The sequence below is a fragment of the Equus przewalskii genome, chromosome 1, assembly GCF_037783145.1.
Source record: "Equus przewalskii isolate Varuska chromosome 1, EquPr2, whole genome shotgun sequence".
NCBI lineage: Eukaryota > Metazoa > Chordata > Mammalia > Perissodactyla > Equidae > Equus > Equus przewalskii.
In genome coordinates, this window is record NC_091831.1 from 106,608,676 (window position 1) to 106,636,021 (window position 27,346).

At 43.1% G+C, this 27,346-nt stretch overlaps 2 protein-coding genes and 2 long non-coding RNA genes across 4 annotated transcripts; 1 reads left to right on the forward strand and 3 right to left on the reverse strand.

Annotated features, from left to right (window-relative positions):
• Nucleotides 1-562: 562 nt before the first annotated feature.
• SELENOS (selenoprotein S) lies at nucleotides 563-8,532 on the reverse strand. The gene is made up of 6 exons (XM_070620495.1): nucleotides 8,347-8,532; nucleotides 7,507-7,641; nucleotides 5,690-5,796; nucleotides 3,061-3,150; nucleotides 2,881-2,959; nucleotides 563-1,153 (listed from the first exon to the last, which is right to left on the reverse strand). The coding sequence occupies exons 1-6, from the start codon at nucleotides 8,420-8,422 to the stop codon at nucleotides 1,074-1,076; spliced, it is 567 nt and encodes a 188-aa protein (XP_070476596.1). The 5' UTR covers nucleotides 8,423-8,532; the 3' UTR covers nucleotides 563-1,073.
• A 142-nt stretch (nucleotides 8,533-8,674) lies between these two features.
• LOC139083499 (uncharacterized) lies at nucleotides 8,675-9,362 on the reverse strand. The gene is made up of 3 exons (XR_011540273.1): nucleotides 9,245-9,362; nucleotides 8,945-9,050; nucleotides 8,675-8,792 (listed from the first exon to the last, which is right to left on the reverse strand). It is a non-coding gene; the product is annotated as an uncharacterized lncRNA (long non-coding RNA).
• Nucleotides 8,794-10,515, forward strand: LOC139083501 (uncharacterized). The gene is made up of 2 exons (XR_011540276.1): nucleotides 8,794-8,903; nucleotides 9,224-10,515. It is a non-coding gene; the product is annotated as an uncharacterized lncRNA (long non-coding RNA).
• Nucleotides 10,516-13,933: 3,418 nt separating this feature from the next.
• Nucleotides 13,934-26,973, reverse strand: SNRPA1 (small nuclear ribonucleoprotein polypeptide A'). Its single transcript, XM_008532705.2, has 9 exons — nucleotides 26,798-26,973; nucleotides 24,958-25,105; nucleotides 23,930-24,008; nucleotides 19,785-19,831; nucleotides 19,389-19,491; nucleotides 18,471-18,550; nucleotides 17,988-18,063; nucleotides 17,232-17,325; nucleotides 13,934-14,208 (listed from the first exon to the last, which is right to left on the reverse strand). Exons 1-9 carry the CDS (start codon nucleotides 26,877-26,879, stop codon nucleotides 14,150-14,152), a joined length of 768 nt encoding a protein of 255 aa, XP_008530927.1. The 5' UTR covers nucleotides 26,880-26,973; the 3' UTR covers nucleotides 13,934-14,149.
• Nucleotides 26,974-27,346: the final 373 nt, after the last annotated feature.

The following is a 27,346-nucleotide window of genomic DNA, read 5'->3' on the forward strand; positions in this document are numbered from 1 at the left end:
CCATTCTAGAATACTTTTCCAGCTAATTACCACCAATTCTGCAGGTTAATTTTGTTCCTTCTCGTGATCTAGACTTGAGAGTAGGGATCAGTAAACTACAGGATGCAGGCCAAATCCAGCCCACGAGCTAAGAACCCTTATGTTTTTGACAATTCTTTACAAATGTAAAAACCAAAGACTATGCAGCCTGCAAAGTCTAAAATGTTTACTCTCTGGCCCTTTACTGCGCATCCCTGACAGCCTCGAGACAAGAACGTTGCAAACGACTCAGGGCGCAAGGGCAAGGGCCAACAGAGCTCTTTGAAACCCGGCTGGCCCATGAGGCACCTCCAGACAAGATGTTTCTTTATCCTATTAATTCAGCAACTCAACTCCAAGAGCACAATTTTAGGGATAAACCCCAAGGAGTCTGCCACTCGTCACACTCATCACAGGTGAGGACTACTGAGAGGGGAAATAAGTAATAATAGTAGGAGGTTGTGAATGATAAAAAGTTGTTTAATGTTTCATAGACAAATTCAAGTTCATAAAGAAATTTCCTTGAATAAAGATGCTAAAAATGTTCTTTGCAATTTTTTTTTAATATTTATAGTTCTTTTACAAAGTTCTGTACATAAAAATAAATATACAGAAACAACCCATCAACTGTCTGCATCAGTAATCCTCGCTGGTGGGCTCACCATTTACAAGGAAGACATCATTCAACGCAACCTGTCACAGAGACTGTCCTACCAGCAAGGACTTCTAACTTGAAGAAGCATTACTAGGTCTCTCTTATCAAGATCGCCAATCACTCGGGGGCCTTTACCTACCAACTAGCACTTACCCATGAAATCAATGAATGCAGGCACTGGCTTTAACAGAGTGTGACCAACTGCCACTACTGCCTAGTGCAAATGTCTATACCCTATGCTGACTTCAAGCCTTAAAGATGCACGTGTAGTTAGGAACAGAAATAAACCCCACCTCCCCTTGGCTAGTCACTGTGAAAAGTGTGCGTGTAAGGCAATTGAATTGAGGGTTAAGGATTCATCTTGTTAATGTCAAAAGTGACACTAACAAGATTCTTAGCCTCATCCACCAGATGACGGGCCTCTGCGTCCAGGTCTCCAGGAGCAGGCTCCACCTCCTTCACCAGACAAAGGGTTGTAACCTGGGACAAGACAGAGGAAACAGTACTGGAAATATTCTATATGGAACATGAAACTGTGAGCCTGACGCATGAAGTACTGCAAAGATATGGATTCTATTCTCATGGACATTTTTATAAAACTTTAAGCTATCATATGAAAAAAATACTTTATAGTGTGATTGCAGTTTAAATTGACTTTCTGGTGAGAATAAAAGAAGCCATTCAGCTTCTTGGCCTTAACTCCCCAAAACACGTAAAAGCTCCCCAAAACGCACAAAAATTCTGCTGAAAAAACCTCTCAAGATGGCTGGATTTAAGTATATGAAGGCTTCTACTGCAGTGCTTAACAAAATGTATACATCAAGTAAGAACTGTTCAAGATACAAAAAATAAGTTAAAAAAAATAAAAACAGAATGGAACTTGCCACTTCTACCAGTCAGAACTGGGTAATCTACATGCCCAGGCCCCCACCCCTATGCCCGCCCACTCATTAGCTTTCCAAAGTTAATGGACATTTGGTGACCAGGTTGAGGGCTCCGGCTCCAGGGCCGGCCAGACCTTAAATGAGGTGGTTTTGCTCCTTACTTGCTGTGGGATCTTTGGGCAATAACGCCCTGTGCCTCAGTTTCCTTATTTATAAAACCAGGCCAGTCAAAGCACCCAGCTCAGGACTGTTGGGAACACTGAGAGGCCATGCATGTAAGCATGTCAAGCATTACATTTTCTACAATTTCTTCCACTCCTCTCCTAAAAATCACCACTGTTTGTTCTGAAAACTAGTCTTCCAGCAAAAAAGTTTTAAAATAGCATTTTCTTTTCACACATATCACCCCCTGAGGGGCAGCCCAGCTTGTCTGCACTGTCTTAGAGCCCGTGTCCAGCCTCCTAACAGTCCTCTAAGACGCCATCTAGGCTTCCATACCTCTGCAGCGCCTCCCTACAGAAACGCCTTCTCCTCCAATGGAGAATAAAGTCTTTGGCCTAGAAACGGGTCCTACACGAAGTGTTCTAGTACCTTTGCCCTCTCCTCCCTCAGGGTTAACGTGGACTCTTAGCAGATCACAAAGGATTACTTATTTTCATTTGTGTGTGAGTCCCATCTTCTCAAAAGGACGTGAAGTCCTCAAGGATGGGACGGAGGCACACTGCTGCAGTATCACCTAAAGTGCTGGGGGTGGGGTGTGCACACAGAAAAAGCTCTGAAGGGACACCCATCCATGTCTCCTTGAGAAAGTTATTTGCAAGAAATAAGCCCTGGCTGGAAAGACCAAAACCACTGTGTTCCAGTCCCTTGACACTCATCTCCAAGATGGGCAAACCACTCTTCATCCTACGGACCTCTCCCCTAGAGGGCTGTGTGGGATCGAGTGAGAATACTCAAACACAAGTGTGATCATTCCGATTATTTCCTGAGGGCCTTGACTGACCTTTTTTGATTTTTTACTGAATGTTTAGTTTTTACTGATTGGACACTGAGGCCAAGGAGGTTACAGGCTTCCCGGAATGGAAACTGCACCCACATCTTTGCCCCGGGCCCACTGGGCAACAAAACTCAGCAGGTTGGTGACCCCCAGCCACTGAGGGTGGCTTTGCATCTGTTTCTTTTATTTAATCTTCATAATCTTAAACTTAGGAATTAGTCTCAATTTATAGACAATGAAACAAAGAAACAGAATCTTGTTTTTAAAAGATACGTACATCCTGTAATTGTTCAGAACGCTTTAATGTTCAGTACTTCAGTACTTACCACCTCCCCGCAAAGGCTTTCTGTCGGATTTTCGTTTGGGGATGACTGAGGAAGTGGAGGGCCCAGGACTGTCTTCTTCCTGTTTAAACATACACCGGCTTAAGGAGCTATTTAAAAACATTCTACTCGACAAATCTTCGTCTACCTGAAAATGTCCACGAGGCCAAAGTCTAGAATCACCTGAGGCCCTCTTGCGTTTCTTTTGTAACTTTTCCCTTCTTGCATGCTGTCCCACATTTCAATCTTCCGTCTCCTTTTTTCCTCTTCAAGCTGCAAAAGAATCGCACATTGTACACGATGAATTCAGAAGTGGCCATCTTTCTCAAAGAACATGCTAATTTGAACAATTTTTAATAAAAGTGTCCTTCAAAACAAACTTTCCCCTGCATTTTCGCCCATTAACAAAACTGCTGCCATCCAGTGGCATGAGTTTCAGTCTCAGACGGAACCTCTTGTTTTTGTACACTATTAAAGATGGCAAAAAGTGTCATGAAAAAAAGAATACCAATTCAGTTCTTCTGAAACTCGCCCTTCTAGAACATTTTTGGTAATGTGGAAGAACTCTGACTTGAGACGGGTGAGCGTGGCTGGCAGGCCTGCTTTGTTGCTACCTGGCTGTGTCACTTGAGGAAAGCCACTTAAACCCTCCGCTTTGCAGGCTATGAGGACCCAAGGAGAGCAGACTTAAAAGTGCTCTGCAAGTGAAGTGCAATGAAACATAAGGGAAGCTAATCTCAGCAGAAAATTCTGCCCAACAACAAGCACTTGAGAAAGCTCCTAATCACAGTTAGCAGGTCCCCGACGAGGGGGTGGAACACTGCGCCCTGCATCTTCGCCTCTGCTTCCTACTCCTTGAGCAGCAGCATTCCTGCCAGCAACTGGGTACCGCAACTTAAGCGTACACAGAACCGCTCATTCCCAAAGGAATGCAGACCCACACTGCAGTTCATTCTAGTTCCAATTAATCAGTGATGTCACAAGGATATGTGAGAATATGCCTTAGAAAGCACATATCCAGAAATTTTCTCCATGGCTTTCAGAATCCATGGCTGCTAAACCCAAGTACCTGTCACCTCATCTTCCAGCCTCTGCAAGTACAGGAAGCCAAGGAGTAAACCCCCTCTGGACCTGAAGGTAGTTTTACATTCCTAGCTAACATAGAGAGCATCACGACGGAAGACAGCTGACAAACCCTGAGACCACAAATAAGAAAGGTGATTTAACTGTGAGTCAGGCAGACTCAGCTTATTATTAATTTTTTTCTAAGTCCGTGAGACATATGCTATAACAATTTTAACTGAACATAGGCTTTTGTCCCAAACTTTTCCAATTTTAGAAGCTTATACAATAATTTTCAAAAGTGATCTTTTAAAAGACTTTTTCAGCTATTATCAGCAAATTCAATAAATGATCAAGCTATTTTACTAATAACACACTCAAAAAACTCAGACCCTGAAGTCATTAATTCTGACAAGTAGAAGGAATTCAACCTATTCTATGGCTCTAGAAACAAAAATAATTAAATGGTTGGAAATCAGCAAAGAAAAAAACACAGAACTGCTCAAAAATGGCACTTATGTATATTATGCTGCCACTTCTATGAAAAAAGATCTATGCACGTATTTATATATGGATACAATATTCCTCGAAAAATATCTAAAAACTTAATACGGAATGCTTAGACAGGAAGGGATACGGGAGCAAGGAGGGCAGAGACAATTTTCATGGTATAGACTTTTATATCATGACATTTTTTTACCTCGTGTGATTTAAAAAATTAAATAATAAGAATGTGATATTTTAACATTTTAGGTTAGTGACTGTATTTAAGTGGAGGATGGGCAACCAAGTGAGCAGAAGCAGGCCGCTGAGACGTGACCAAGGAGGGCGAGGGTGTGCAGCAGGTGTGGCCTTGTTCTGTCCTTTCCTTCTGGGCTCCAGCCAAGCTGGAAGACCAGCCACGTACTGGATGACCATGCAGAAACAACAAAGGCCACTGGCAGCAGCAGAAACACCGGAGACACAGGCAAGACCAACTTCTCAGCTGCCTTAGAGCTAGCACAAGCTTCCTTCTGAGGGGATAAAGAGGGGCCCAGAAACATCTGGACTGAAACTAGAGAGCAGAGTCTACATTTGGTGGTTTCAGTTTCACAGACTGGGTCAAATCTGGTGGGTGATCTTACTCCTGTGAGGAGCAGCATAATCCACCTGGTTGCACAGGTCACTTCCAACAGCTGTCCTTGGTTCTGCCTCCCCTCTCCCCTTCTCCCTTCCCCTTCTACTTTCCCCCAACCAAACCAGGTGCCTTAAAAAAAAAAAAAAAAACCACTCAAAAACTCCATCTCCTACCCCCCATCTCAACCCTGGGCTTAGCCCATGGCTGCCCCCCATGGCTCTCCTTCAATCCACTGAAGAGTGGCCCCACCAAGCCAGGTCATGCGAGACACACGGCTTGAAACAGACAACGGAGCAAGAAGATGCATGTGTGCCCTGTGTGTCTGGTGGCATGGTACCTGGACACAGTTTTGTTGGGTGAAATAATGCTGTGAGGGAACCACTAAAAAGCAAGAACATAAATAAAAGATGCCTTTCTAAGAATATTTTCCCCCTAAAGAGTAAACTGCACAAAAAAAGCATGCTGACCAATACTAAGCTATGTGGAAATGATTCTGCCACAATCACTTGTTGCCAGCACCCACCCTAAAGGGCACATGCGCATGCATGCATGCACACACACACACACATTTTTACCCACTAAGCCTCAGACTATTTCTTAAGACCACACATTCAAACTAAAACCAGCACATACCTGTCTTAGTTTTTCTTTATGCTTTTCAACTTGTGCATTTAATTCCTCTTGCATTTTCAAACGAGCAGCTGCTAAAGCCTCTTGTCGCTTAACAACAACATCAGGTTCTAAAATGTCAGACAAAATTTCAGATAAAGCACCTTGTATTATATATAATGGGAACTCTTGAGGGTCCATATTATTAGAAGTATACAAGAGTATAGATGTCAGACAATGCAAAAATCTATTTTCACATGAATAATTCTACCCTTCTGCATACATTTTACTGCTCTAAGTTGAGCAAAATTCTAGCTGCAACCAAGGAAAGTTTTCTGATCATTAGCCATCAACTTGCCCACATCTATTCCAGAAAGAGATAAAAGATTCTCAAGTATTTTATCCTACAGAAAAGAAAGAAAAATCCTTCCAGCTAGCATTGATAGAAATGCATGCCCTAGCTTTATCTATGTTTTTATCTAGTTTATAAAACAAAGCAAAATTATATAAATACACTGTAAAGTTCTTTATCTGCTCATCTAGTCAGACCGCTGTGTTAAGGTCCACCGAGGGCAACCACACAGTGTTGTGACTTATTTTTTAAACAAGGAAACAAACTAGAACTTATATGCTTACAGGAGTACCATCCAAAGTATAGGTGATCTTCAGTATCTACAGACAGTTAGTAGTGGGAAAAGGCCACTTAACTGAATCCTCATCAAACAGGGGTCAAAATGTCATGGTCACAATAGCACTGGCATCTGTGTGTGTGTGTGCATGCTGGTAGAGATGACCGGAACTTTATCTTTAAAAACACAATAAAATTATAGTTCCACTTTACAGGAATGTGAATTTTGGTAACATTTGTAACTGTTGGGTCATTCTTAAAATAAAATCAATGAAGCACAGTTATTTTAACCCAATTTTTCTAACAAAATTGTACAACAGCACAAAGTAACACCTTTCACTGCACACGTATTTTTTGCAGTGCTTCACAGAAACAATCCTCTTTTGAAGCGCCCATCCTATCATCATCTCAGGAATCTACTCTTCAGTGGTCAGCAGGTCTTACAGGGCCGGCACTTCACCTGTAGAAATGGCTGTACCAGGTGACGGAACCTCTTCCCTAACACCATGTCATCACTTCACGAAAGCCTGCATCTTATGCAAGATTTACGATTGTACTTTGTAGTTTGTTGATGGAGGTACAGCCAACAGTCAAAAAGACAGAGAGAATGGCAGGATCACTGGGTTTCACCGGAGAGGAGAAAGGTATACTGGAGTAAAGGGCTTTTCAAGTCTTTCCACTAACGACTCCTTTGTGCAATGCCCTTTGCTTTCCTCCCCAACCTCAGTCATCCTGGTGACTCAGATGAATGACAATTTGTATTTAATTACGCTGCTATTCTCAAAACATGCAATGTTTCTTTGGGATATGTCCTCAGAAACTGAGCTTCTAAGCTAGTCAAAAGGCTACTGTTACAGAGGAAATGAGTTTCTGGAACAGGTAAGCATAATCTGAAATCAAGTCTGATGAGTAAGCTGTGAAGATCAAAATGCAGCGGACAGGAAGAACTGAGGCTGTTTCTTGTCACCCACGCGGTGCTAGAGACAAGACATGCAGTGCATTCCCTACACACTATCAAGCAGGTTTTCCATCTTGTTAAAACCTCTGAAAAAAAAAATTATTGCACTTTCACCAACATCGATTTCAGAAGCATAAATGGTTTTCCTCCCATACAAATTAGGATCAGGTACTTCTCGCTCTTCACAATAGACTAACAAACGCTAAGGGCAGTGTTTGTAAGGCCCTGGCCTCCCTCCGGGTCTCCCGCACTAACCCACGGCCGCCGCAGCTCGGTCCAGCCGCCTCTGCCGCAGGGCCCTCAGCCGGCTGGACAGCTTCTGGAAGAGCACGTAGAGGAGGATGCAGCTGAAGACGAGGTACCAGCCATAGGCGGCCAGCAGGGAGCCCACTGAAAAGACACAACAGTTTTCAAGAAACTAAGAACGATCCTGCTACCGGACTTCTCCATAAAATCCACGAGGACAAAGGAAGCGCAGCTCCTGCCCTCAAAACCCCCACGGGCAGGCTGAGCAAATGGCCTCCCAAGTAGGCAGTTAAAACAAAATTGAGAAGTGCAGCAATTCAGGGGTCACTGAAAAGGCGCTTCTCAACCATCTGGGGAGTCGGGGGGCAGGTCCGGGGGGGCGTAGGGCAGGCAGCCGGGTTTTGAGGGATGAAGAGAAGTTTATCCGACTCAGGAGGGCAAAGCTCTGTCAGACCTAGGGAACACATGGTTATCAGGACACAGCAGGGAGAAACGGGAGGCCGGACAAGACAGACCACGCCGGGAGTCAGGTGTGGACGGCGGGGCGGGGGAGCCCCGAGGCCGGGAGGCAAACGCTAAGGACCAAGTGACCCCAGTAACCGCAACCCAGAAGGGCTCGCTTCGCGCAAAGTGAAGGAATCGCGCAAAGCCGGACCCGAGGGCGCCGCCCAGGGAAGTACGGCTCCGGAGGCCTCGGCGCGCGCTCCAGGCTCGCCGCCCGGCCCTGCGAGCCGCGCCAACGCCGGCTGCCGGCCAGACCTCCCCACGCCCGCCCGGCGCGACGCGGAGGACGACCCACCGAACATGGCGGGCGGTGGCGGAGCGAGCCCGCTGCCCGCGGCGACTCACCCGTGACGTGCAGGAAGCGCAGCCCCTCGGCCTCCACGGCCGGCCGCGCGGACAGCCGCTCCTCGTCCGGCTCCATGGCGCCGCCGCCGCCGCCGCCGCCCAGCCGGGCCCCGCCGCGTCAGCTCAAGCCTCGGCCTCACGGCCCGCCCCTCCGTCCACGTGGAGCGCCGGGCCGCGTCCCGGCCAATCGCGGCGCGACCCGGCCCTGACGCTCGGCCTATCGCAGCGAGGGCGTGACCGGGGTGGGGCGTGGCCGGGGCGGGGCGGGGCGGGGCGGGGCGGGAGGGACCCGGAGAGCCTTGGGGGCGGGGAGAACCCCTGGGCGGGCCGCCGGACATCCTTATTTGCCCGAGAGAGGCCGCGTAACTGACCTCCTGGCAAACTTCTTATCGAATGTTTTCCTTTGTTCCGATTGGACACTAAGGTCACGGGACGCTAGGGGCTGCCTAGAAACGGGATTTGCGCCCACATCTTTGTCCCAGGCAACAGGGCTCGGCTGGTTGGTGACTCCCAGCCATTGGGGTTGTTGCCGAGGTCCACCCCACCGAAGGTTAAAGGTGAAATAGGAGGAACCTCCCCCTCGTGCTGCCGATGTTACCTTTTAGGCTAAGAAAGTCCCCTTCCATCCTCAACGGTTCTTCTCCCCTGCAGAATCAAAACCTCTTGGGAAAGAATCGCAGCAATGGCTCCACCACGGACTGAATCTTACGATGTGTCACAAGACATTATCACAGTTATTTATAATAGTGCCCTGGCTGTTTCCTCTGCCTGCAATGCCCTCTTCCATTCCCTTCCACTCCTCACCTGTCACCACCCGAATTTCTGAGGTCTACCTTAAGCACTCTATTTGAAATTTGACTTTGAGGTTTTTTGGCAGGCTTTGAAGTGAATGTCTTACCTAGCTGCGTCTCAAAAGAAGGGTTGAGAATTAGGAATATAACTGAAAAAATACTGAGCAGCTGACGACAGAGCGCGCAGCCGCCATCGCCGCGAGGAGGAAGGGCAGGCATGCATCCACGCCAATCAAACACCGCCAGCGACTCCACCGCTGCTTCCTCCAGAGATTGCTCAACGGGGTCCGCTCCGGGGACCACGCCGACCTCTTCAGCGGTGCGTCAGGAAGGCAATTTAAAGGAGATTCCTATTCATGAGGGTTCATGGGCCATGGCAAAGAAAAGCCTGAAAGCTCTTCTTCACCTGACAACAGACTCCTCAAATTGGGAAACCAAGGACTCTAGATTTCATCAATTAAGGCTGTGAAGACAGCCGTTGATTTGATGAGTTTAAGAGGAGGAATTTTATTTCCTCCTTCTTGATGTTTCCCTCTCACTTGTAAAAGATGAACCCTCAGTCTTTGCTTTGAGGTGATTTCTCACTTGCTCTGGCGTCTTGCAGAAACCCAATGTGCTAAAACTGAACCACTTCTTGGGATTATGGTTGCAATACTTGGTCTAGGATCAGCTTTCAATGTACCTTGTATGTAAATAATGATAAACTAGGATGATCAGTGTTGCCTGACCTCTTTATACTGCAGGCATTAGGTACAGTGTATTGAGGTCACTGTCCATGGAGGCAATTGGCCAGGACATCTTTTCTCTCAGGGGTTAATGCTCTGAAAAGGGATCTGGCACAACAGTTTCAATCAATGCTTGGGAGTTTTATTTTTATATATTAACTTAGTGGTTAAGATTGCTGGAGGCTTGGGTTAGCTGAAGTTTTTAACAGACAGTGCTCTGCTTTACCAAGAGGTGTCAGATTAAGTCGTGAAAATATCAAGAACGTGGCAGTGAACATCATTTCAGAGCTGACAGCGTATTCAGGAATTAAGATACTTGGAGTAGCTATGGAGGAAGAGCCTACTTTGCAAAGATTTGCTGTTGCTGGCTTTCAAACCAAGCCAATGAGTAATGTCAACCTGCATATCATAAAAACGTCAATATGCTACATCTGGTTAAGTGGGGCATAAAAGAGATGGCTTTACTCACTTTGTTTACCCACCCTGCCTGTAATGTCTGTAATTATGAAGATGACTAAATTGTAACATTTAGTTTCTATCATTTAAGCAAAAATAGTGAACAATTCCTGTCACTCAGGACTTTGCAATATAAAATAGAAACCAGCACAACACTGGTGAAAACACACATTTTAAATACCTACAAGAACAAAGCATGTTTGAATATTATTGTGACTATTGTGAACTACAGTATTTGTGTATACATATGTACACACAGTATACTGAATAGCATATGCAGCTAAAATTAGTAGATTTTGAATTATTAGAGTGCATGGATGACAGGCTTTTGTGTCAGTTCCTTAGCATATTATTGTTCGTAAGGTTCCATTGATAGAAGTTACTCATTCTTCCTAGGCAAGCTTATGTGTTACCTTTGTCCCTTTAATCAGGGTGTATCATCTCACCTAGCCTGTCTAGAACCATAAAGTTATTTCAGCAAACACTTTACTTAATATAACTGCTCAGGTGTTATTTGCAAACAGAGGACAAAGGTAGTATCCAGAATTCCCAACCAATGACTGGCCATGGTAGACTAAATGCTTGGCCCCAATTCATCATTCCTTCTTGCAACTATATCCTCGCCACGGCCTCAAGGTGAGGAGAGTATTTCCCCATTCTTTGACTTTGCACTCTGCCAGGTGGCTGACCACGGTCAGTGGCAAGGAGGCAGAAGTAACACTGTGTCAGTTTTGAGTGTAGGCCTTAAGAAGCCTCGAGTGCTTCCTTCTTGTGCCTTTGCCCAGTTAGCTGAATTGTCCAAGGAGAGTGAATTATGCAAAGCCGAGCCACCCAAGTTAATCCACAGGCCTGCAGTGAAAAGTAGAGCCCAGTGTGAGAATAAAAGGTGTTTGTCGCGGGGCTGGCCCCGTGGCTGAGTGGTTGAGTTCGCGCGCTCCGCTGCAGGCAGCCCAGTGTTTCGTTGGTTCGATCCTGGGCGTGGACATGGCGCTGCTCATTGGGCCACGTTGGGGCAGCGTCCCACATGCCACAACTGGAAGGACCCACAACATACAACTATGTACCGGGGTGTCGCTTAAAACCCAAGTTTTGGGGTAGTTTGTTATGCAGCATTATTGTGGCAATAGTTAACTGATAAATGGCCAAACCTCACCTTTTCACAAAAGTATGTATAAGACAGGATTAAAGGTATTGATAGCTAAGGGAGATTACAGAGATGGCAATCAAACGAGTGTTTTCTCAAACAAGAATAAGGACTTTTTCAATGACAGACATTCCTGCAGACTCCCTACATAGCCTTTAAATTATGTTAAACATATACATATATAAAACGAGATATATATTTCCTAAATTTATAGTTCTTAGAATCTCAAAACCAGAGCACTTATTGATTACATACAAATACTACAAAACTAATAATATTCAAATCAACATCTTAATGTAGTTCCACAGAAACAAAGTTCTTTTGAGTGTTACATGACTAGGTCACTGCTACAAAAGTTTCTGCTATAACTTCATACAAGTTATCTTGAAGGTATCTCGTGTTCCACAAATTGCACATTGAAAATACTGGGCATCTGAGAAAAACTGGGTGGGGGCAAACCAAATTTTTCTGGTCCTGAGACACAGTGATGGACCTTGAGCTCTGAGCATAGAAGCTCTCTTTCCTCTGGTCAAATTTTTGCAAAATCCTCACTTGGGACAATAGCATAATGTAACAAGGTCCCCTTTTGCTTTTTTCTTACCAGCCCCCAAATTAATCATGTGTCATTAAATTGTTTGGTTACAAAGTAATCCTGTTCAGTTCAGATCAATTCAGGGAATGGCACCAAAGCCTCATATTATTGCTAAGTACTGCACAACACTCAGAGCCAGGACCCAAAGTAAGCTACTCGTTAGAGGTAAGGAAGGTGACCACAGAAAAGTTAACAACTGCAACCAACTGGTCATTACTGAGGCTAGTGACCAGAGCCTCATTCAGAGTCCCATTCGGTGAGCTGGCTCATAAGCAATGGGAGTAGGGAGACTCCTGAATATGATGGGGATAGTTTCCAAAGATCATAAGTGTGCAAAAAAAAAAAACTGAATCATTTTAGTTGTCCTATCATAAGTGTCAGGTCAATGTGCATTAACAGAAGGGCTACGTGGAGGTAGAAAAGGCAGCCTCACTGGCATATGTCATCGACGATGTTAGAGGAGCTAAACTCTAATCCAGTCCAGGAAGCAGCAGATCTTAAGACCCCTCAAGTCTCTCTGTTTTGATCCTACGCACATTTAGCAATGTTCTAGTCCCAAAAGGCACCCTGGTGAGAGGAAGAGGAAACCCTGCATTACAGGCACTCAGTAAGTTATCTTCTCCTCAAATTAAATTAAGAGTAAGACTTTTAGTTTATAAACCCATCTATTGTATAGTCTATTTCCAGGGTGCCTAAATACCCCAGGAATTCATGAAAACAACTCAAAACCTGTCAAGGAGGGGATAAAACAAGAACAGAGCAATCCAACCTGGTTTGGGCCAGCAGCAAATGGACCATAGGGGACTACTCCTTAAGGAGGTAAAGCGTCGTAGTGAGAGGTAAGGCCAGAAATCCTCCCTGGAATGTCGTCCTCTGACAGGCAGCACCTGGGAGCCCGCCACAAGTGCAGAGCTTGAGGCCCCACCACAGACCCTACCTTGTAACAAGATCCCCTGGAGGTGCACTGTAGTTGGAAAAGCATGGGTTCAGGGTCAGACAGAGGAAATCTAAAGGCCAGGTTCACTCGATGCCCAAGTTCCATCTCCTTTCCAAAGCTCTCTCTACCCTATTCTTTTCTTTAGCTGCCACCGCACTGAGGTTTAGCCCCTCTGTTGCTTGTGGTTTCGTCTTCCCAACTAGACTGGCAGCTCCTTGAAGGCAGAGTTCCTTCCTGTCTTAGGCCTCTTGTATACACCTTACAAGAACAGCAAATTGGCCCATCAGCAGCCACTCCAAATTGTTTAGGGCCCTATTTTGAAGAGTGTTTCTCACATTTAGGATCACCAGGGAGCGTGAAAAACCCAAAGCAACACTAGCAGATGAGAAAAGATGAATGCCAAGATGCTCACCTCTACCACTTTGTTTTCTAGATTAGCTTAAATTGGTCACAACAGGAATGTAATAAAGTGTCTAGGAGATGTGAGAAACCGTGCCTCAGCCTGCCCACTGGGGCAGCCACGATTCCCCCAGTACCTCCTAAAAGTTGGCACATGCTGCTCCTCTGCTCAAAGCCCATCAACCGACAAGCAGAAGGTACATTCCCCTCCAATTTTTCAAATTAGTAATCACTATTTCCACAATGTTTGTCTGTAGGACTAAATAAAAACTTCAAAGAATATGGATTCCTGTAAGGCCCTAAAGCCTGGCTGCCTTGAATGACGCTCTTCTTATTCTTTGTGCAGAAAAAAATGTACCAGAGATGGCAGATTCTTACTGACAGTCACTGGCAGCACAGTCTTGAGTTTTAGTAAGAATTTAAAAATCTTAACATTTCAGAGAGGATTGGAAAGCCTACCTAGAAATGACACCCTTCTACATTTCCAACTTAAACACATCCACATACCTCACTGCACACACACCCTGACGACATGCAACTTGGTAGCATAGTGAGCATCCTTTATTTTCACTATTTGTAGAAAACTGGCATTTAGATTTCAAAATTTGTATTACAAAATTACCAGCAGCAGTTTTAAGCATTTCAATAATGCTTATGAACTCCACTTTGCTGACACAAAGCTATTATTCCATGTTCAAAAAGCAGGACTTGTCCTAAGTGGGCATATTATACATTCTATAGATATGTAGGCCACATTGCTCAGGACCCATTTGTGACTGTGTCTTCTTCCATCTCTTCTTCACCATCATCAGTGGGGCCTAAAGAAAAACACAAAGCCAGAAGTCATATCAGTTTGAGAGAACGTGCTCACTCAGTGTGTCAGTGCCCACTGACGAGGCTGCTGCATGCTAGGCCCTGGACTAGGTACAAAACCCAACAGCAGCTCCCGCCCTCGAGGAGCTTGCAGTCCGAGACCCTCTGCCTTTGGCAGGTATGGGAAGGAATGGGCAATTCCTAAGGGAAAGGGTCACAAAGGTGTTTTATCAAAGTCAAACTTGTTGCCTGCCATTCTAACCCATTTTGGTTGAGCTGATAATACATTTTTTATGAAGGTAAAAACCTTATACTTTGTGTTTTGTTCTTGCCACTACCACGGGCAAAGAAACTGTGAATACTCAAAAAACAGCTGGATACTTACTACATGCCAGATACTGGGAATAGTGAGTCAGTGACTTTATTGTCTCTAAATTAGGAAAAATATGGCAACAAGCAAAAGGTTCTAACATTTGTTCAACAACTTATGGCAGATAATCTGGTCAATATATTCTGAAAAAGGAAACTGTTTTAATGCCATCAGTGTCTGGGAAAATTACTCATGTTTAAGCTTCTTGTCTCTACAGTTAGACGCAAATATCAGATTTCTAGATACAAAACTACCAAGAAAAAATGTCACTGGGAGGTGCTACTTGGAGGCCTGGGCCCACTGAAATCTAGAGTGCCACAAACAATTTCTGCCTTCCTCTCCCCGGGGTGCTTTCATACTACATTTAAAATCCCCAGAGATCCTAAGATTCTGTCATATCACAGTCACAAGGAGCAATTTTGACAATGCCTCCTCCCCCAACCTCGGTCACCACCGAGCCTTGGAAGCCTCAATAGACTGCTCATGTTCTCAGGACTAAAGACCTAACCTGTCGCAGGCCACAGTGCCCTGCATGGCCTGGCGCACGCTTACTCTGCCGGCTCATCTCACCACATTCTCCTTGTGCCTCGAGCTTCACTCACACTGGCCTCTTTTGGTTCAAGTGTGCAAGGTTCCTTTTCACCACAGGTTTTTTGTCTGTGGAGTTCACTCCCCCTAGAATGCGGCTCTGCCTCTGTTTACTTCAGTGGTTCTCAAACATTTTAGTTTTAGGACCCAAAGAGCTTTTGTTTATATAGATTACATTTATTGACAGTGTATTAGAAATTAAAACAATATTTTAAAAAACAGTAATTCATTAAAACAATAAATCTATTACATGTTAACAATTATATTCCTATAAAACAAAAATATTTAGTGAGAAGGTTGGCATTTTATATTTTTGCCTCTGTAATGTCTGATGAGTAGCTGTCAGCTGGACTCTTGTATTGCCTTCATTGTTCCACCTGTTGCAATTTGTTGTTTTTACTGAATGAAGAAAATCAGCCTCACACAGATATGTAGTTAGAAAAGGGACGAGTATTCTGATAGCCTTTGCAGACAGTTGCAAATATTCTTTTTTGATATTATGCCAAAACTTGAAAAAACTGGTAGTTTCTTAAGGTTACTTTGTAATGTGGAGTCTGAAACCTTATCAATGAACCTGTCATACTCTCTTACTTGAAAATCCATTGGTCTATCTTGTACTTTGAAGGGACTGTTTACACACGCATGATTTTCTAATATCATTTGGAAAACCCTGGTTCACTGAGTTATGCAGATCTTCCAAATGTTGACTCATTTCATTATACACTATCGAAAAAATCATATTCATCAATATCACCAATTTCCTCAGAAAAGTCTGTAAGTTTGGGAATCTGTGAAGGTAACAGTTGTGGATAAAAGTTTTCCAGTTCTTAATTTTTGCTTGAAATCTGGAATTTTATCACTGATAACCAGCACCATTAGTTGTTTTCCTTGAAGTGACAAGCTCACTTCATGTTTGAGAAGATGCCTGCCCCTCACTTGAAACAAGTGCACAAGTGCATGGAGACAACCATCCACCTTACATATGCAGAAGTGCTCCACGCACACCCCATTTTCTGTCTCAAGGATATCAAAAAGATGTGCATGCAAGGGGTGACATTTAATAAAGTTAATAATTCTCGTTCCTTCACGAAGGACATTCTTAAGCGAAACTCGTGTGTATCTTACTGAGAGAGTGCGCAGCAGTTGAGAATATGACAACTACTAATATCCTTCGGGCCAACGCCTTGACCTGCACAGAGGCGCCAGCTGTTTTACCCACCACTGCTCTTCCACCATGAGTGCAAATGTTAATATGATGAAAAAAGCAAACAGTGCCTTGGTGTTGTTATAAAAAGTTTTGACCTTACAGACTCCCAGGGGTTCAAGGACCACACACTGAGAATTGCTGGTCTAATTAATGTCTTACTCATTTCTAGCTTCAGTTCAAACACTATTTCCCCAGGGAAACTTTCCCTGAGTTGCCAGTCTAGGTAGAGGTCCTAGTTACATTCATAACAAAACTTGTAATATGCATTGTTTTGAGTAGTTTTCACTTTATACCGCCAGGGCTCACCATGCTGCCGGACACAAAGTTGGCATTCAAATATTAGAATATCTACCACTTACCAAAAACTTGCTACTCTCAGACCCTGTGCTATCTATGAAGTACCTTACTTAGTCCTCCGAACAACCCTCTGAGGTTGATACTATTATTATCTCAGATTTAAAGATGAGGAAATGGACTTAAGATTAAGTGGGGATTAAGAAATTTACCCAAGGACAGAGCTGGTGAGGCTAAGGCTGTTTGGCTCTAGAGCCTGTATTCCCAACTACTAAGCTATCCTATACACACGCAGGTAAAAGGCTAGACGGTTCCCTCTAGTGTTTGGTTTCACTCCATGGCTACAAAATATTGTTTACTTCAACTTTTACATAAAAAACCCAAGTCCTATGACATAATATTCTATATCAACTAATTTATCTTCACAGAGGATTTAAAGGGATTTGTGTCCATGAGATGGTAATGAAGCACTATGCCAGCATTCCTGAGTCAGAGCATCTAAACTGTTTTGGACTCACTCTGAGTATAACATGAACTGGAAGCACAAAGACAGAACACGGTTTCCTGACCTGATCTGCGTTCTCTGCCAGGTATCTGACCAGCCTGCAACAAGCCCTTCAGCCGCTCCACTTCGGCCAGAGTTGATGCATTTGCTATAGCATTCTGGAGGACAGAAGACATTGGAGATGGACAATTAATTTCATCTACATATCAATCACCCAGGAAACACCTCCAGAAATTCACAGCAACTTTTTGACTTGCAAAATTAAATAGTTGTGCTGGGGAAAGAATTTTATTGGCACAGTGAAATCAACCCAAAAACCAAGTCATTAATTTCCAAAATTGGTAAAGAGATGCAGACCCTCTTTTAAGAGAGCAAATAAACATTGCATATGTTCTGAAACTGTAGCTAACTGAAGTACCTATTTGGAATTATGGTACTGGATAATTTAAGAGGCAATATTATAAAATTAGGATTTCTCACTGATCATCAAGCAGGATCTTTCAGACAGCAAATCTTTGAAAGTAAAAATTAAGGCAAACACAGAGAGCATACAAAGGTAACTAACTGTTCAAATAAACGCCTCCTGGGAAAATGAGAAAGCCCAAAGCTGCCTCTACTTCAACCGGTTCGTGTAATTAATTCAAGCCAAAGCCTGGTCAAATCGTAACTTTAAGCTAGTTTTTCCTTATACAGAAATGCAGCTGCAGTCTAACAACTATGGGGGAAAAATAAGACTGTTCAGAACTTGGTTTATTATATAATTCTGTGTCCTAAAACCAGAGCAGCTCTCTCCAGTCTAAGAGTCCTAACACATTATTACCTTGATCGCTTCAACATCCCCTGGAGATGGCCCACCTTTCTTTTTGTCAGTTGGTAAACCAGCACCTGGATTAAAACTTGGGAGGGGAGGGAAGAACATAACTGTCAAATCCAGACCAAAGGAAATTGCTTCTCTTTTACTTTCAAAAGCTTTTGAAAGTAAATCAACCAGTGTAGTATCTTATCTTTGTTAACAAACTGATACAAAGACTCTCTCCTTCAGAAACACCACCCAGTTCATCTTCCTATAGAGAACGCAGGATGTATACGATAGCACATTAAGACTAAATACTGAAATATTTGCTCTGCTAAATCTGCAGAACTCTCATGTGACGTATGGACCATTGATGGTCACGGATTACCATCACACAAGTTTAACACTGTATTAGTCACAGGTGTTTTGTTTATTGTGTAAGAGGCCAACTGCCAGACAGATAGTGTTTCTGGAGGTGAAGTGGAGAGAAGGTGGATATCCGTATCTTACGTTTTGCTTCTCCTGGCAATATCCTTTGCAAGTTGTGCACCCCGTTTGCCCTTGAACATTTTCTCTGCTTCCTGACGCTCCTACAGTGACACCACACACAGAGTTAATGGAAATAGGAATACCACATGCATTTAGATGCATTCCTCAGAAAACATGGAAAAAAATTCTCCTGAAATACTCTGGGCTGGTAAAAATACCAAAAAGCCAATTTCAAATTAAAAGGAGACACAGTGGTCTTGCCTCTCTGGTGAAGCTCCTGAAGAAAGTTCCCCTTCCTAGTTTCAAGGAGGAGCTCCCAGGGAACTAAGAAAGTTTAAAAAAAAAATAGAGGGGGCTGACCCATGGTCGAGTGGTTAAGTTTGTGCACTCCGCTTTGGCAGCCCAGGGTTTCGCTGGTTTGGATCCTGGGCACGGACATGGCACCGCTCATCAGGCCATGCTGAGGCAGCATGCCACAACTAAAATATACAACTATGTACTGGGGGGATTTGGGGAGAAAAAGTAATTAAAAAAAAAAAGAAGAAGATTGGCAACAGTTGTTAGCTCAGGTGCCAATCTTGAAAAAAAAAAAGAACTCCCAATAAAGGGAAAATCATTCTAACAATTAAAGCTGCTGAAAAACAAATTATACTCAGCTCCCCAAGGGGAATGTATCTAAGCAGATGGTCTGTTGTTGATAGCGGTCACTGTAGCTCTGAGATAGCACTCCCTCTGGAATTGCCAACACTACATAAGACAGCTTTAACTCAAAGCCCTACCATCAACTCTGCTAGGAAAAAACAAATCTGACTTGTTCTCTCCCACACTGTTATTACAAACCAATGGTAAAACGCATCAGGCAATTTAAAAAATCAGTAACAAAAGCATAAAGGAAAACACAACTCTATAATGACTTACAGCCAACAGAATAATACTTACTTTTAGTTTCACTTTCTGGAAATCCAGTACTCTGACTTGTGGAACTTTATAAATTACATACAGTCTGTAATGCTTCTTATTTGTTACAGGATTTCTTAGAATACTACAAGAAAAAGAACAATATAATGACGATCTTGTTCATAGCACAGCATTCAAGAAGTCCATTTTAATAAAATCTGAGGAGTCCATAAATTAAAGAAAAGTTCACTATTCTTCAGATTTCAATGTCATAAACTTAACACTAGGGAAATTTTAATAGAGCACTGGGCCCAAAGGAAATGTTTTCGCTATTTATTTTAAAAGGTACTTTTTATTAACTGATTGCTTTCATGTAAAGGCTGGTAATGGTGTTATTTTAAAAGACTTCATTGTCATCACCACAAATAATTTCCATACCTTAGATAAGTCAGTGATTTGAGAGATGCCAAAGGGTCCAGATCACCCTGTAAGATAATGGCCAGAGGTAAGAACACGAACACACCATGCTACTTTGATACTGTGAAACGGTGGGTGCCTTTGGAGCAAGGACTCATCTTGTCTTTTGTTTTTTTTACTGTTCCAGCACCTAGCACAATACTAACATATCACAGATGCTTAATAAATATCTACTGAATAAACTGGTGAATAAATTTGAGCTTCTTAAACTTAAAATCTTGGTCATAACAGCTTTTGTCTCAACAGCAGAAAAGATTTAAAAAAAAAAAATCTCCTGTAGCACCCTCAAAAGGGCTACTGAGCTTAAAGCAATGATTCAGAAAATAAAGTAATGTGAAAGCTGACGTGACTGGAGTAAGTTATTCACACAGGAACCTCAACCCAGGATCCTGGTGTAAGGTGGTTCTTCCTGCTAGTACCTTTAGGTGCCTGAGAGCAACATAGGCATACCATCTTTGAGGAAGGGCGCCTTTATTCCAGGATCCCCCCAATCTCTTCAAATAATTTTTCAAGGAGAGGAGCAGCACAGTTTAAAAAAAAAAAGACCAAATTATGGGAAGAAGGCAGGTTAGTTTTGAACCTTCCAAAACTGTCCCACAAAACATAGTGCAGGGGCCAGCCCTATGGCCTAGTGGTTAAGTTTGGCATGCTCTGCTTCGGCAACTGGGATTTGGTTCCTGGGTGCAGACCTATACTACTGGTCGGCAGCCATGCTGTGGAGGTCACCCACATACAAAATAGAGGAAGACTGGCACAGATGTTAGCTCAGTGCGAATCTTCCTCAGCAAAAAACTGAAAAACAAAAAAAACAGTGCAAGAAAGACAGCAAAACCAAAAACCTATGGTCAACAGCTACAACTAGATGAAAAGGTATTCTGACAAGAACCTAAAACAGGAACAAGCAGGAGCAAACTACTGTGATAGCTACAAGACTTGCATGGTGACAGCATTTGTGCAGGAAGAAGGGAAAGGAAGGCCAAGAGGCATCCAACAGACCTGAGAACTCTAAAGTGACTGACCAGTTCTCAGTTTGAAAGCAGCAGCCAAAGGAAATGCACATTCCACTGAGTAAAAGAAGTCTGTGATAAGGCCTGAAGAGGCTAGAGCAATTTGGGTCCTCACTCTTAATAATAACCAGAAATTATGTCCTTTCCAGGACAAAGCCCTACACTAGGAGAAACTGCTAGGAACAGAGCTAGACTGAGTAGGACACAGGTGAGAGGGACAATGAGGAAAAGAAGTACAGATAAAAGCAGGGGAGGAGGGGAGTTCCGAAAGTTAGCTGCCATTTTTAAACACCTCCCAAACACCATCAGAAGGAGCTCTAGAGTCTGCTATGGGCACACTGCCACCAAAGGAGGATCCAAAAAGGAACAAAGACAGAAAAGCATCACATGATCTCACTTACATGTGGAATCTAAAAGAAAAATCCAGTCCAACTCAAAGTAACAGAGAGTTGAATGGTGGTCACCACTGGCTGGGGGTGGGGGATGGGGGAAAAGGGGAGATGAGATATTGAGCAGAGTACAAACTTTCAGTTGTAAGGTAAGTTCTAGTATACAATATGATGACTATAGTTAACAATAATATATTGTGTACTTGAAATTTGCTAAGAGAGTAGATCTCAAGTATTCTCACCACACAAAAAAGTAACTATACGAGGTGATGGATATGTTAGTTTGATTGTGGTAATGATTATTTCACAATGCAGACATATATCAAAAATCACACTGCACACTTTAAATATGTACAATTTTTATTTGTCAATCAAACAAAAAAGTTGTCAAAAACAAAACAAAAAGGAACAAAAAATGGTAACTTTTGTTACACACATACAAATTATGTAAAACATAACAATGATGCTTTGATAGGTTTTTTAAAGACAGAATAAATATGTAACAAATTGGGGGGCACATTGAATGTTTAAGGTTGCTGTATTGTTAGGAGGGTAAAGGCACTGGTTACCTTCAAACTTTGATAAATACATATTTTTAATTCCTAAAACTGCTAAGAAGAGAAATAGAGTAAATAATTTCTAAACTATTAGAAGAAAAAAATGGAATGACAAAAAAAGAGAGAGAGAGGGAGGGAGGGTGAGTGCACACAACAGAGGAGAGAAAAAGAAATGCAGAATGGGTGCAACAAATAAAAAGCTCCAGAAATGAGAGAAGATAAATTCAAATATACCAGTAATTACATTAAACGTAAACAGACTAAATACTTCATTTAAAAGGAAGACTTCAAACTGGATTAAAAAAAAATCCTATCATATGCTGTTTTCAAGAGACAAATCTAAAATATAAGGTACAGAAAAGCTGAAAATAAATTTTGGCTGGAAAAAGATTTATCACACAAATACCCACCAAAAGAAAGCTTGTTTTTTTTCTTTAAATGCAAAACGTTCATTACAGAAATGCGAATCATTATTAATCCTGGTAATTTTGTTTTGTTTACAGACTTTTTGGGAGGAAGATTGGCCCTAAGCTAACATCTGTTGCCAATCTTCCTCTTTTTTTCTCCCCAAGCCCCAGTACATAGTTGTATATCCTAGTTGTAAATCCTTCTAGTTCTTCTATGTGGATGGTGCCACAGCATGGTTTGAGAAGCAGTGCGTAGGTCCATGCCCAGGATCCGAACCAGTGAACCCTGGGCCACTGAACGGAGTGTGTGAATTTAACCGCTATGCCACTGGGCTGGCCCCAGAAAGCTTGTTTTGGTATACTACAGCAGATAAAATAGACATTAAGGTAAAAAAGCCCGAATAGCAATAAAAGGGTCACAACACAATAATAAAAATGTTCAGTTCACCAGGAAGATATTAACAATTTAAAATTTGTATATCAAATAAGCTAACCTCAAAATATATAAAACTAAAATTGAGAGAGCTCCAGGGAGACAGTCAAATCCAACACCATGTGAGATTTTAACCTGTCTCTTTCGGTAACTGATAGGATATACACAGCCTTCATCTTCTGCAAACAGCTTTAAATACAATTACAACATACATAAAAATACAAACAGCCCCTATCATGCCACACATTCCCTATGAATGTGTATTTTTGGTTGAATATCTCATATATTTCAGAAAGGACATGGCCTCAGACCAGTGCTTTCTTACTTCTGGAGTCAAGGACTTCCCTTTCAGAATTTGAAGGAAGCTATGGACCGAGTCTACTAGGAAAGGAACAATCAGGGAAACAGAGAAGAGAGGTAAAGGCATAGTAACCCAAAACCAAGTTATATAATATGGACTTAAACATCCAGTGTTTAAGTGAAAAATTTAGGTTACAAAACAATATATAGTATGAGCTCAATTTTGTTAAAAGTTAGACATACAGAACAGAAATTTAAAAAGCATAAAAATGGGTCAAAACAATCATATCTAAGTAGAGAAAATGAAACTTGCCCCTTATCCCATAGGAAAACCAATTCCAAGTGGATCATTGACCTAAATGTGAAGAGTAAAACAGTAATTTCCAGAATAGAATTGTCCAACAAAATTTAATCCATGTCACATATGTAATTGAGCATTTTCTAGCAGCCATAATAAAATAGAAAAAACAAGTGAAACTAATTTTAATTCATCATTATTTAACCTATTGTCCAAAATATTATCATTTGAACATAAATATAAAAAAAATCATTGATAGTTTACATTATTTTTTTGTACTAAGTCTTTGAAATCTGATGTGTATTTTACAGTTCTGGTACATCTCAACTCAGAGTAGCCACTTGTGGCCTGTGGCTATCATACTGGACACTGCAATTCTAGAAAGCAACACAGGCGAGTTTTTTTATAACCCTAGGGTAAGGGAAACATGACAGAACATTAAAAGCACTAGCAACAACAACAACGAAAGACTGATAAATTGGACTATACTTATATTAGGAACTTCTCCATCAAGACACCCTAAGGGACTCAAAAGGTGAGCAACAGAGTGAGAAAAGATATTTCCAACATATATAACTGAAAAAGGCCCAGCTCCTGAATTAAGATAAAGAAAAAGGATGATGAGAAAATTTTCTGGATTTTCCAAATTTTCTATAAGAAGCATGTAGTACCTTTAACTCCTCTCCCCAAATAATTTTTTCCCTGTTCAACTTACCAGTTCCACCAGACTATTGTTGGTGAGAATGAGTTCTGTCAGACAGGGCAGAGCCTGATCAAGTCCCTCACCTATACGGCTAAAAGAAAAACAGAAAGACTCTAAGCAAAGGAGAAAATTAAGTAAGCTGACAATTTTACCTAAGTCCTTGCTCAGAGCATTTCAGACTTCAATGTTAGAAGAACTTCAGAGACCTTTCTTCCAAAACCCTATCTGACAGAGAGAAAATGAGGCACAGAGAGGAAACCTTGTCTGAGGTCACAGGGTTAGTCACAGAAGTGGGATTATTTGACGACCCATGCCTCCCGAAAGTTGCCTGGGACTCTACATCCATTACCACACTGTCTACTGGAAACTAAAAAAGGAGAAACTCCTGCATAGAATAAATTACTTAGCTCACTTCATGACTTCTGTGCAGGTGGCACAGAAATGCAAGTGATTCTGCATTCACAGCTCAGATGCAAGACATACAACTATACCAGAAGGGAATGGTTAACTCATGAGAAATATGCTACTTACAAAAAGCAACTCACCACCCAGTACTTCCTAAAGACATTTTCTATAGACCTTCAATAACTTTGCTCTGATAAAATTTACACAGAGATGATTAAAGAGGGTCCAAAAAAATCTCAATTTCAGTAAGTAATATTCTAAAAACGAGTTGTAAAGAAAAACAAATGGCCGAGGATATGAGGTGGAAAGAGATGCTCAAAAATATAACTGTTGAGCTTTGTATCTTTTTATAATTATTGTTTTAGAAGTCAAACTACGTATAAAGTAGCATGTTTTTAATTTAAATTTGAAGGTTACCATGAATATACAAATATACAAGATTTCTGAAGAGATGCAAGTAAGACTAGACCAATGCCAAGTAAACCTCTGGATCTGTATGGGAAAAGTGCAGCTCATTTCTCATTTTAAGAAGAAATACGTAGCTTTAACTGGCAATACGCACTACAACTTCTTCAGGGAACAGGGCAACATCTACTCTAAGGAGAAAAAATTACTTTCCACTAGCAGACACTTACCATATTCTATTGTTGTTCACTAATAATGTTTTCAGTCTTCTCAACAGAGGAAAACCATCCAGTTTCCTTATTTCATTGTCAGAAAAATCAATAGCATCAAATTGGTCTAAGGTAGCACCTAGATTTTCAATGACAGGAATTTTATACCCTGTAAAATGGAGGGAAGAAAACACACAAGCATTAACCTAATTAAAAGGTATCTTAAAACATTAGCAGTATTTCATGGTAACTTGATTCACAGCTTTTACTTATTCAGAAAGTGTTTACCTAGCACCTAAGCCGTGCCAAACAGTGTGCAAGGTACTGGCACATAAAATGAGGAACAGGAGAGTCACAAGTCCAGCCGCCATGGACCTTACAGTCTAGCAGTGGACATGAAGATAGAGATGACCAGAGGACAAGGGCAACGATGATGAGGACACTTACTAACAGTAATATTGGCAGCTAACATTTGTAAGAGTATTTACAAGGTGCCTCACACCACTGCAAGCAAGGTCCCAGAGCTAGTTAAGTGGCATAACAGGAATTTACACCGTGAGCTGCTTACTGTAGGTGTCCAAGCCTTGTGCATCCTTGCGGACAACAGTTCTCAACCTCTTTTGCATTCCCCCATGCCAGATTCACCGAATTCATCAGGACAGCCTCAGGATGTCAGGACACTCGCTCCTTACTTCACCTCCCCCAGCTCTAATCCAGAGTTGAAGGTCAACGGTTTACACACAATGGTAAATCACCATGCGAACAACTCACTCAAATACTCACTGATTTGTCTAATATAGGCACAATTATTGTGCTAGGTGCAAGGAGAATAAAGAAGTGAACCCAGTCAAAGTTAAAGCACACAACTCGGAGCAGTAAGGGCTACAGCAAGTAAGTGCCGCAGCAAGATAAGTATCCTCAACACTCACGCCCTTCAGACTTAGATGGCAAAGATCAACCTGTGCCAGGAGAGCGAAAGTGGTCAGTTACTCTTGAACTGAAGCTTTCTCTAAGAAACTTAATTTCAACAAAATAAAAGCACTGGGCTTTGTCAGCAAGGGATCCAAGCAGAAGACAGAGCCTATCAATGCTGTTCCTGAGACTGTGTTGTCCCCACGGGAGCAAACCGCAGACCAAGACTGTATTACCTAATCCCCAGAGAGTTTGTTCTTCACATCCCTCCTGAAGTCACCTCCTAAATGCCGATTAGATAGCTGCACTCCCAATTTCTTAGCAAGCCCTACTAAGGTGGAAATAGCTACAGGAATGGGAACAGTGGGGGAGTTTCCACCACTTACACCCGGCACTCGGTGGTGCAAGCCTCGGGAAAACAGTTCACCTCATAAAATGTTTTGATAAAAGGAAAATACCAGAAAATTGAAGTTCAGAAAAAGGAAATATTGAGGAAACAATCGCTTTTGTCCCCGAACATGGTTCCTCTATCATGAGTTAGAGGTAATTAACACGTATTCTAGGTACACTCTCACAAAATCACTTCAACGTATCTACGGAGACCAACCACGCGCTCAGCACTAGAATTACAACCACCAATATAAAGTATGTTTTCCCTGTCCTCAAGCCAAGCGAGGCGTGACTGAGGCCCGTGGGCAGGGAACAGGCAGCAACGCGGGCACGTGTGTGTGAGCAGGCGCGAGCGTCAACAGGAACCCCAGAAGAGTCCAAAGGGTGGCCTGTCGGCCACAACGGCAGGACTCAGGCCGTGGCGCTCCCGGCGCAGCCCGGCTCGGGGGCGAGAACGCAGGCCCGCGGGCGAGAACGCAGGCCCTCGGGCCAAGCTCTGGCCCTCGGCGCACGCGGCGGGGCGGGGACCACGAGGCTGCGCGCGGAGGCCCAGACTCACCGCGGAGGTCCAGCTCTCGGTCCCGCACGGCGTTGGTGTACTGCGCCGCCTGCTCGATCAGCTCCGCCGTCAGCTTCACCATCCTGCCGCCTCCGCTCCCGGTGCCCCGGCCCGCCCGCCGCCTCCCGCCAGACAGCCGTCCCGGCGTGCCCCGCGCCCCGCCGCCAGGCAGCACCAATCGCAGCCGGTGCGTGCGCAGCAGCTCGAGGTCCAGGCCGAAGCAATCGAAGAGCCACGCCCCCGGGCGCGTTCCTTTCTAAGGTCCTGGCGCGCGTTGCAGCTGTCTGTGGTTCTGGCTTCTCTCCTGGGTAGTGCCTAGAGTCTGGAGGGCCCCTGATTCCGCACACGCGCGTCTGCTAGTTACACAAAATATGAAAGCAGCGGAGGGAAACTTTCTTATGCATCAGTGCACCTTGAGGTGGGAAGGGAAGCTGTGTCTGTCCGCACTCCACCCAGGAGGGGCAGGCAGCGGTGCGATCCAGTGAAGGACCCAGGACTTCAGGTTCTCGTCTGGATCCTGGGCTTTGGTCCCCGGGATATAACGTAAGA